We start from the raw sequence: 11,912 nt of genomic DNA, 5'->3' as shown, positions 1-11,912 counted from the left end.
GATGATCAATGTTCTTTTACTCATGATTTCAACTGAATTTCCTTGTAAAATCACAGGAGCTATTGAACATTTAAAAAACCTGTTAGAATTTTAAGTAAACTTTATTCAGTTTGTCATTAAAAATAAATATTTTGTATGAGATGAACTTCCTGCAGGGCTTGTCTACTATTACAAGTGATAGGATAAAGAACAAAGAGGGGACTGAAAGGGTTGGGATTTGTAGATGGAAAAAAGCAAAATAAGTTGAAGTGGTTTGGACATCAAAGTAGAATGGGAGGAGATAAATTAACAAAAATAAGGTTTTGATCAACAAATAATTCATATGAATTGACATGAACCCTCAGATTTTATTTTGTGAATGTATTGGTTAGATTCTAAAAAAATAGACTTATTAATAAATACTTTAAAAATAATTAAATCATTTTTACCAATATTAAGATATACTCTCTCACAACTTGGATAGAAATAAAAATAATGAAAAAAAAATAAACAGCAAAAAAACATATGTTTTAAAAAAGAAATGTACACAAACATCTGACAATAACTCATATGATTTATTAAAGTATGTAAGATTAGATAGAAATAAATTATCTCAGAAAAAATTACTTTGTTAATTTACATACAAGAAAAAAGTAAAAAAACACAAGACATGTTAATAATACAGTTAAAATCATGACTTCAGAATCTCAAGTATGACTTTAATAGTATTATTTAATGATTAAAACATGAGAAAATAGTTATTAGTTTTTGTGAATTAAAATTGTAAAAAAAGTAATATCAAATAATTGTGCTGTGTCATAAAAAGCTTAAATATAACAAAAAAAAGAAGTAAATAAGGGTATATGAAAACAATTTTTACAGATATAATCCTTAAATATTACAATAAAAAAATGAATAAGAGTACATGAAGACAATTTTTACTGACACAGAAGGATGAGGAAAAATACTTTGTCTGCTAGTGCCGATAATAATAATTATGTCAGAAGAAGATAAAATTGGTACAAGTGAATCTTTTGAGGGATTAAAAATTTCTAAACGTGAAAATGAAATTGGAAACTTTGCAGAACCAGAAGAATCTTTTTCATTTATTCACATGCAAAGAATATTAACTGAGAGGCTCGATAGAGGCAACGTAGGAAGAAGAAGTAAGTAATTTTGCAGTAATTCAGACATAACTGGCAGAAGAGTAATGTTTCATTTATGTTGTGGTTTGAAAAAGTAATACTTTATTTAACATTTGAGGTGTGATCAAAAAGTATCCGATGGCTCATAAAAATAAAATACTTAACCTGTTTATTTCCTTCAAAGTAGAACTCCCTTTTGATGTAACACACTAATTATTCATGAAATGATATGATGAATTTTCCAACAGTTGTGGTCTCTTGAGTCCGCATCATCCCTTAACTGACAAAGAACAGTTATGTAGTAGTACTCTTTATTGACATTTTGTCCTTGAAGAGAATATGCATGGTTAACCACTCCTGGATAATAAAAAAAGATTGTTAGCATGACCTTCATACTGTTGTTTGAAAAATATATCACAACAATGCTCTAGCCCATGAACTATATCTAGAGATTCTTGACAAAGTATGGGATTGAACACCTTCATCAGGCTCCTTACCCATCAAATATGGTTCACTGTGATTTTCAGCTCTTTCCTAAGCTTTAAATTCAGTTTAAAGAAAAGAGATTCGAAGACAGTAGGAGATCAAAAGAAATGTAACAAGAGGACTTATATGGTGCTCACTAAAAGTGACTTTGAAAAGTATTTCCAACAATGGAAATACTGCTGGATAAGTGTATTACATCAAAAGGGGCCTATTTTAAAGGGAACAAGTCACTGAACTAAATAGGTTAAGTATTTTTGATTTTACAAGCCAAAGTACTTATTGATCACACCTTGTACTCAGGGGCTTAGAATAAATTCTTGTACTACATAAATACTATAGTGAACAGACAGTGAATAAAGTATGTTAATACTACACAATATCCCTTCAACATTATCACAAATTCCTGACCAATTTTATATATAAACAACTTTGTAAATTTCTTGAAAGAGGAATTCTACTATTGTTGCTAACACAATTCTGCTATTGATAATCATATACACTATCACATGAATTCATGCGTTATTGATGAGTATGAGTGAGTTTGGGAGCAGCACTTGGTGCTAGTCTTTTCAGGTAAGAGGTAAACAGTTTGAAGATCAGATAGACTCCAAACACCCTGTTGTTTGTGAAATTCAGTGTGTTATTTCACAAATGACTAGACATAATATAACATTGAGCTTCTACTGGATCCCCAGCCATATAGGAATTTCAGGCAATTAGCGCGCAGACAGTGCGGCAAATGAGGCTTGTTTTCAGCCTCCTTTTACCGGTTGCATTGCTTCTATGATCTTGTCTATTTCCTGAAGAGGGTAGTTCATGATGAGTAGTAAAGTGAATGGGGTACCATCATGAACAATAAACTTCGCCCAATTAAGAACACTTTCTCACTGTGGAGCTTCTCATTTAAAAGTAACCATTGAGAAGAGATTATTGTCTGCTGTTTGTGAATGTGGCACACTAAGCTCACTCATGGAAAACTGATGATGCAAACAGGTGTACTCCTTTGCGCTCACTGTAACTGCCAACTAACAGTGCACTACATCCTTGTGGATTGCATCTGTTATGTGGCATTGTGTCACAAATTTAAACTAGGTGCTAACATGCAAATTATTCTATTCTAGAGGATAACAAAACAAAATTCTTATGTTTTACAATTCCTTAGGGCTGTCTGTTTATATTCAAACGTTTGAATTACTGTTTTTCTACTATTTATGCCATTTGTCACTAAGCAGATGGTAATTTGATTGTCTTATTTTTAGCATATGCTACAGATTTTTTCATTTTAAGATGGATTTTGTTTTTAAAGATGTCGTTAATCAATTTTAAATTCTGTATTTTTAACAATTAGTCTTTTTTTTTAAACAAATACATTGTGTCTGGGTGATGAAACATGAAAGTGTTTTTTGCCCTGAAAAACCAAAACAATCATCATTCTGCAGTAGGGTTCTAACACATCCTGGCCTTGTAAATCAAAGTTGCAACAAGATACAAATACAGCCTCCACATGAATGTGGGATACAGGTGCCTATGAGTCTCAAAATAACAAAACTTACAGAATATCATATAACTCAAATCAACAGTATTACTCTTTGTTGAAAGAAAGAGAATCTCACAATGAGGATATAAACTCAAGCCTTGTATTAACATCCCAAATAACTTGTTTTTGTTTTTAATTAATGTTTATAATGCCCCAAAATGTAATCCTCTAATAAAAGATAATACTGTTTATCTTTTCAGTACAGTAAAATTTTAACATAATTCAGACCATAAAAAATGACTTACAAATCTATAAAAAATCACAATTTATAAAATAATTTTTATTTATACAAAACACAAATTTATATTTATAAACACAATTTTATTCTTCTATATTCAATCTTTGTCAGAAGATCTTCCTCTATTTTCTTTAGACAATTGTTGAGCAATTTGACAACTTGTTTATTCTTTAATCAGATTAGATTTCAACTGGTTTTTAGTTTGAACAATATTTATTTATTTCCTCAACTATTTTTTTTGTAATATAGCTGTAGTACAAATTTCCCCAATTTATGATGTCAGTCACTGATAACCTGGGAAAAAAGAAGATGGAAATAATTAAGTAAAAACAGTTTAGGTTAAGTTATTGTCAGCTTAAACTCACCAAACCTCTGTAGGAACAATAATTAAGATAAATTTTAAATGGTCATTCTTGTTATTCTCCATGTATGAGCTAACTACATTATCCATGGTATAATACTGAATAATATTTAGGTACACCAATGGAGATTTGGAAATTGATATCTCCCCCAAATGCCCCAATGTAAATGCCAGCTGAGGATGTTTGTAGAGCATTTTACTAAATAATAATATTTAAATCCATTTATTTTTATATGTGAAAAGAATGTCAAACAATCCAAATAAAATAGTCTTGTACACTGCAAAGAATGAATTGTTCTGTGAGTTGTTACACTTTAAATTTTTTTATTACAGGTTTACTGCAACAGAGATTTGTTACATGCGTTATTGGAATGATACTACTATGTAATGTATACGCATTATCTACTTTAGTATGTTTTTCACAAACTGATTTAGACTATACCTATTCAGATATAGAGGCAGTAAATAGTTCATGTCCTGGACCACCAGTTAATCTTACAAGTGAAGAGTTAACTCTTTTAACAGTAAGTAAATATAATATTTAATTGCCAAGTGATATTTTATTATTTATTTAAACAAATCATTATATTTGATTTGTTTATTGATATTTCTATAACTGATTTCATCATTGATCAACCTTTTTAAACAGGTTAATTGTTTACCATTTGCCCTGTCTCAAAACTCTATGATATTGAGATACGATGTTATTAGATATCAGATTTGATATTAGATTTAATATGATATTATGAGATATCTTTGTTATTAATTTAACCTAACATGAACAATAGAAAAACATACTTTTAAGGAATTTCTCAACCAAAAAAAAATTATAAATCATAATTTGTATATTTAACATTAATTAGATGAGGTCAGTGAGTGAAGCGCTCTTCTAATTAAGGTTAAATATAAAAATTGCAAGCAAATAATATGTTCAATCATTCATGAAAAAAATGAAAACTTTTGGCTGTGAAATTTCAAAAAGTACCAAAAATTTTTGTATTAAGTTGGAAATTTATAAAAACATGCATACTACCTTTAAAAGTCTTCCAACGATTCAGACTTATCTGTTGGAGGCTATATCTGGTTGCTGCTGGTGCTTAGAACCATTGTAAAGCTGTCAGCAGAACATGAATTCACCAGATGACTTATTAAATAGTGTATTTGTTTATTGTACCTGGGCATATTTGCCAAAGTCTCAGGGCATAATTTATGTATAAGCTCCAGTATTAGGATCAACAAATTATATAGAGTAGTTAACTGGTGGTAATAACTTTCAAATCGTAAACAATTATAATACTTTGAACATGAGTAATGATAATAGTGACGGGCAAAATGTACTATTTGACTATTGCTAATAAAATTTCACTTCCACAAATTGGAACTGGAACAAAGAAACACTTTTTACTACTACCCCCAATACCTCCTACGCTCCAGTTACCAACAATCACCCCAGCTCTGTTATATTTTCTATGACCTGTTTTTTCTTGATTTATTTCTACAGTTACTCCTACACCACTAATCACTGAAGACTCTTCACAAAAACTTCACAAAGGTATGAACTTCAGTCTACACATGTACTAGAAGATATGACAATATCTTTAAATAAAAAATCTTGATGCAGTTGTTTTAGTGTAATCCAAAATGCAAAAAATTGACAAATCTGAGTTTAGTTAAATTATGATTCAAAAACAAAGTATTTTTAATTTGTGGGATTGTTTAGTCACACTTTCTTATAACTTTTTTTTTTTGGTGAGAATCAACTACATTAATTCTTTTGTGAGAACAAATCGCTTACCTTTCTTCATTTAATGTAATTTGATTTCCACAATTAGAACATTTCATAGATTTTGAAAAAACACTGTGATCAAACAAAACCACACAAGAATTCTTTATCTTCTGATTAAAAATAAACTGTGATAATGTAAGTCATATTCACTGCATGAAACAACTCATATGAACATGGTGAAACCATAACAACTGGATTACATGATCCTTGATTGTTGACCCCTTTTCAGGCTTGTGATAAGCAAGTTACTCTCTGAAAGCGGCAATCTACTAAATCCAAAGCTTTTCTGACTCATTTAGCTTACTTTATTTTTGTAAAAAAATCAGTTATTATTTTCATCATGTGCAATGTAAGTAATGCAGTAACTTATTCTAATCTACCTGTAATACATCCTACTTCAGTGATTTTTTCAATAATGAGATAAAAATGAGAGTTTTGAATAATAAACATGAAAGGGATTTTGAAAATTTAAAATGTTTAATCAGTTTTCAGAATTGTTAAAATTTTTTAATTAGGTATATTTTAATGCTTCATGTATAAAGATTTTGAAAAAAATGTGATTTGAAAAATTTGTATGAACATACAAAATTATTGAACTGATCGTTTGTAAGTTTTTTTAAAATAAAAGTTGCTAATAGATGTTTGAAATTCAAAGACATGAATATTTTTATTAGCCACATTTAAAGAAGGCAACAGGAAAAGCCATTTCTTTCCTTGGTTTTCCTAGTAAGCCTGGGGTGGTGGTTTATTCTCGAGTTTTTTTATTTTTGGAGCTGATTTGTTGTGTATGTCACAGCACTTTAAACCATTATGAATATGGCACCTAATATACATACATTTAAATGAGAAAAAAAATATTTACCTAATGATTAAAAGTAGGAAATGGGATATCTTAAACCTAATTAAAAAAAATTAAGCTATGTAATTTTAAAATTAGTCTTCCTTTATTCAAACAACAAAACTTATCTGTAAAAAACTGTTAGAATTTTAAAGCTGAGAATTTCCAATGCCTTATTTTTTTATAGATAAAAATTTTTAATTTTTAGTTCTAATTTAAATCAATTGTGAATTGGTTAATTGATGGATTATTTATTTATCTGGTACAACAGAAAAGCTACTTAAGCCTTGGTTTATCATACGTTGCAAAAAACAGGACAATATAATTGTCAAGTTGTGCAAATAATTCCTTGAGGCTTTTAATGAATATTTTATTATTTTATAATGAATAATTTTTTATTTTATACAAAGAAGTCGGATTGACTTCTTTGCTAATGAGTATAATGGGAGGATTTCCCATTATATTCATTAGCAACATCTGTGTATCTTGCATTTGGAGACAAATCAGATTTTTACTCAGTTAGAAAAAGTTTGAAATTTCTTTTTCTTGTACAAGGAACATGTAGCGCCAAGCCAGAGCAGTTATCAAACTGACCATGCAACAAACTATGAAAGTGTAACAAATCAAAAAATTTCCTTCAATCATTTAAGCAAGGAAGGCCAAGTTTTCTGCGAACTTCATTAGAAATGTAAAATTGACAGAAAATGGAATTTATGCTGGAGCCATGAGGTAAATTTTTCTTTGATATCCTCGATCATTGCAGATGTAAAATCTCTGTCTTGGTTCCACACTACTGTAAAATACTCCAGAAGACAACATACCAGCGATTTATACAGAGCGAGATAAGTGAATACATCTCTAAAATTCCCTGCCAACCATCAATCGAGACAAAGATTGCATCTTGTCTTGCTGTCTCCTCAACATGATTGACCATAGAAAGTGTTTGGTCAAAAAGTATATCGAGATCCCTAATTTTCTCAACTCTTGCAATTGGAACTCTATTAATAGCGTATTGGAAATATGAAGCGATTGTCTTGAGAATGACAAGGTTTTGTTTTGTCAATATTAAGAGGCATCAAGTTGGTCTGGGCCCAAGAATAGACTTTACAGATATTATGAGTTCTAATAACACTATACAGTTTTAACCCTTTCCACTGCAAGTTTTTTTTCTAAATGGAAACTCCATTACTTGTAACATATTTCACTTTTTGCTGTATGCATGAGACTTTTCTTTTCTTAAATATTTAACCTATTTCATGATGTTTGTACTTTAAAAAAACTAATTTCGCATAGAAAAACCAAAATAAATTCAGTATTTACATTAAAAACTTTTGTAGTTTTTTCTGCATGATGGGGTCATTGCTTTGGCTCCTGGTCTATGATGGCGTCTTACAGCTTCCGTTGCCGGCTGCAACTGAAATAGTGGCGTACGCTGATGACCTGGTCGTTCTGGTCAGTGGCAGGTGAGAGGCTGAGCTGGAAGAAAGGGGAAACACAGCCTTAAATGCGATCGGGGATTGGATGCGGGGACACGGACTGGAGCTGTTCCCACAGAAATGTGCATACATTACACTAACGGGCAAAAGAACGGTGGGTAGAATAAACCTCATGTTAGGCGGACAATTGCTACAAAAGAGAGACATGACAAAGTACCTGGGGGTACAGATCGACAAATCATGTAAATTTAGTCAACACGTAGTAGACAGTTGTACAAGGGCCGAAAAAACGTTGAAATAACTGAATGCGTTGATCACTACTCAGTCGGCCCCAAGGGCTTCCAAACGCCGATTAATCATGTCAATGATAACTTCAGCGTTGTTATATGCCACCCCGGTTTGGGGTAGAGCAATGAGGGTCATGAGAAACCGGGCACGTCTACAGAGGGTCCACGGACGTGCATTGTTGGGTGTCTCGGCGGGTTATAGAACTACGTCGTACAGTGCGGTATATGTGTTGGCGTCAGCTTTGCCAATTGACCTGCAAGTTACGAATGCGAGAGCTTTGCTACGATGGTATACGGAAGAGTGAGGTCGAGGCTAATGTAATGGAGATATGGCGTGAAAGATGGATGACTGGAAATGATGCAGCCTAGACAAGGAGCTAATCACAGACTTAGACATGTAGACGAAAAGGAAACGTGGTGATATAAATTTTTATACGTCACAAATGCTCTCCGGCCATGGAACGTTTGAACATTACCTCAATAGATTTTTGGCAGACGGGACTCACCGTTCTGCATGTTTTGCGACAGAGAGAACACAACGGAGCACACCATATTTATGTGTTGTTACTGGCATCTTTGGCGGACTCAAGCAGGCATCGACAGATTAAGACCCGAAAACCTGGTGTCCTTCATGTTGTCCTCAACAGAACTGGAGGTCCTTCGACACATATGCCGTGAAGGTGTTACGCGCTAAGGACGCTGAGGGGAGACGTCGTGGACTTTGGCGTAAGGAAGGACGGACAGCCCCATCCCTGATGGCCGGTATGCTTAGGTGTGCCGGTTCCGTTGAGCGGATAAGGACTCCGGGGTTAGCAAAGGTCAAGAATAAAATTAAGACCGAGATCCGGCCGTCGTGTGGGGCCCGAGAACGACATTGTCGTGCCTGGTTATCCCCTCCCGGGGATTAGAGGCAGGCAAAATAAAGATCTAAGATCCGACTGGGATGCCGAACTGCCGTGCCTGATTTTCTGCCGGTGGGCGGGGAAGCTCCCTTAGAGTAAAAGGACACTTTCCTGGGCTGAGCTTTACTTAATTATATTTCCAGCCCAAGGGAGTAGGGTGGAAAAAAGGTTTAAGTATTGGTATAACAATGGCTTCTGACCAGACCGAAGGGGAAAATAGACTATTATAAATACATAGTAGGTGTTGTAGCGCCGAATTAGGAAGGTGTGAAAGCATACTGAGACGAATGTTGTCGGGTCCAGGAGAGGTATCATGTGAGTTTTTAAGTGCGTGTGACAACTCGTTGAATGAAAATGGAGCGTTTAATTCGCCGAACGAATCACCAACGTTTAACAGTAATACTTCCATCTGTAATTTCTACCTCTGAAATTCATTACTCTATGATTTGATGAGAGACACCGAATGGAAAGAATCTGCCAAATTACTTGCCACAGCAGAAGGTGATATATAAGGAGTTCTTCATGAATGTGTCCGAGAATGGATTGTTTTGGTGATCTGCAAATTGTACAGATCTTACAGAACAGCAGACGTGGGAATAGTGCGTGAGATGGTGTCCATATATTTCCTATATGACTTCCTCCTAGCGTCTAAGAATACCTTATGTCATAGCTCTCTAGTCCTAGTGTACAAATCTAGGTGATTGATATTTCTAGAGTGTTGTACTCAGAGTTCGATGAGAGATACAAATTGCAGATACGCAATTTAAAAGGGACTGAGATTTTTACAGCAACAGCAGGAATGAGGGTAGCTAGTTGTAGCCTTGTAGCCGACACCTCATTCCGCATGAAAATAGCAACACCACTCTCTCTTCTATCTACAAGTCAGTTGTATTTCTCACATGTATAGCCTCTGAGTGTTACCACATCTTGCTTTAGATGCATTTCTTGGAAGCACATTATTAATGGTTCATGTGCGTACATCAAAGAATGTTGATGTGTTCTTCAATGCGGGACCAAAGATCTCTAACATTCCACTGAATAATGCTCATAAAGGTAGTTAGATACAAAAATATAGATAAATATATATGAAAAATTTAGTTGTAGGTGATTCGGTTTCTCTTTTTGAAATTTTTTATTTTAAAAAACTTTGATGCCCTGGGGTTGAGTGGCTCCTCTATCATATCCTCCAATAGACGTGGTGTTGGCTGGGGAGATTTTGATAAATGGGAAGTTGCAGATAACATCCCAGAGGAGGTGGTTGTGTGGGCTCCCTTAACAGGGAGCTTATTGGGTGGCTTACCACCAGCGGTATTTACTCCTGTCTGCAAAGGTAGAACTTTAAGGACAGGAACTTTCAGAGAGATCCCACTAGTGTTAACATCACTAGCTGCAACTATAGACTTCTTATTCATTTTATTCAACTCAGAGATAGTTGCAGTAAGTAAAGCAACTTGATCAGATAACATCTGAGCAAGCTTTTCCAGTTCTCTGCAGGATCTGCACTGCTGGTTGCATGCATTTATAGGAGCTTTAACTGATGTCGCAGTAGCAAAAGAGATATCCGGTTTAAAGAAGTTTCGAGAGCTAACTGTCCCTTTTATATTATCTTCGGGCGGCTGGGAAAGAATGCTTTTGCTCAGTACAGATTTTTAGGATTACCTTCTCTTCTTTAAAAGCTGGGCAATCTCAAGATCGAGCTGATTGTGTACCTCCACAGTTAACACATTTTTCTTTCTCCTGGCAGATAGTGTTGTTATGACCTTCTTTGGCACATCAACCACAGATTATTATAGGTTTGAACAAGATGTTGTGGTATGACCATACCTTTGGCATTGAAAACATTCCAATGCCAAAGTAATGTTTCCTTTGGAATGTTTGAATTTGGGATAAAAGGTTGCACCCGAACCGACAGGTAACCCAATTTAATCTTCTCTGGTGGTACTGGAAGATTAAAAGTTAATATAAGGGAAGGTGTAGGTTCTTCCACTCTGTTCTGTCATTTCTTTATTCGTTTCACCTCCACAACTTCTTGTGGAGAAGTTCATCAGCTATTTCTGTTATATCCATGTCCAGAAGGTTGCGGCAAAAAATTACTCCTCGGCTTGTATTTAACATCCTGTGGCATACCGCACTTATATTCCTGAGATATAATAGAGAGCGACTCTCCTCATCATTAAATGTTTCTATTAGAATTGTTCTGTCTCGTAATTCTTTTATGTTCTTCAGAGAACCATATGAACCGGTTACAACTTTGTTAATAAGGAAAGGCGGGACCTTTAGAAGGGAGCCACATTCCTCATTATTCCAAAGCACAACAAAACGAATGTTTTTGTATTTTATATTTGATGTTTTAGAATTAGTTTCTTCTGCAGGATTATTATCCTCATCAGACAAAGCTGACCAAGACCTTTTCTCTAGACAAGAAGTGGTGGCTTTTCGGATGGACCACCAACCATCATGACGTTTATTTGAGGACTTGAAATTTTGGTACCACAAGTACCGGCGATATAACAGACCACTCCAGCAGAGTGGATGCATACTGGAGCTAGAGCTACATACAACTGGGTTCACCCTGGTGCCCAGAGGACATTGTTTTGATATTTGAGACTCAGTACATAGAGCCATTCACCCATCAGCATTATCCACCTTGGGTCACGATCGCGTTTCGTAAGATGTCGCAGCACCACCAAGTGTATGTAAGAAGAAACAGTTAGGGCTGTGGGGATGCCAACCCCTAAAGTCTTAAAGAATAAGACTCCCCGTCAGGGGATACAATTCTTATTGTTTAAATAAGTTCTTAACTTAATAACATAAAATAGAACAGGCCTAATTTTATTAACATTGTTTTTTTTTTAATTTAGATGTCTTGTTATTAACTTAAAATAGCGCAAATTCGGTTTCATTACCATACTAAAAT

General features: G+C 34.2%; 1 protein-coding gene across 1 annotated transcript in view; it reads left to right on the top strand.

Moving 5' to 3' along the window:
• The first annotated feature begins 976 nt into the window (after positions 1-976).
• LOC142330690 (sodium-dependent phosphate transport protein 3-like) overlaps positions 977-11,912 on the top strand; it is a 33,076-nt gene continuing 22,140 nt past the window's right edge. The window contains exons 1-2 of the mRNA XM_075376137.1: positions 977-1,145; positions 4,080-4,270. Coding sequence (XP_075232252.1) covers positions 977-1,145; positions 4,080-4,270 — 360 coding nt within the window. The remainder of the gene's footprint in view (positions 1,146-4,079; positions 4,271-11,912) is intronic.

Source organism: Lycorma delicatula, chromosome 9 (assembly GCF_047948215.1).
Source record: "Lycorma delicatula isolate Av1 chromosome 9, ASM4794821v1, whole genome shotgun sequence".
NCBI classification, from domain to species: domain Eukaryota; kingdom Metazoa; phylum Arthropoda; class Insecta; order Hemiptera; family Fulgoridae; genus Lycorma; species Lycorma delicatula.
Note: the sequence above shows the minus strand (reverse complement) of the source record. Positions and strands in the feature narration are given on the sequence as shown.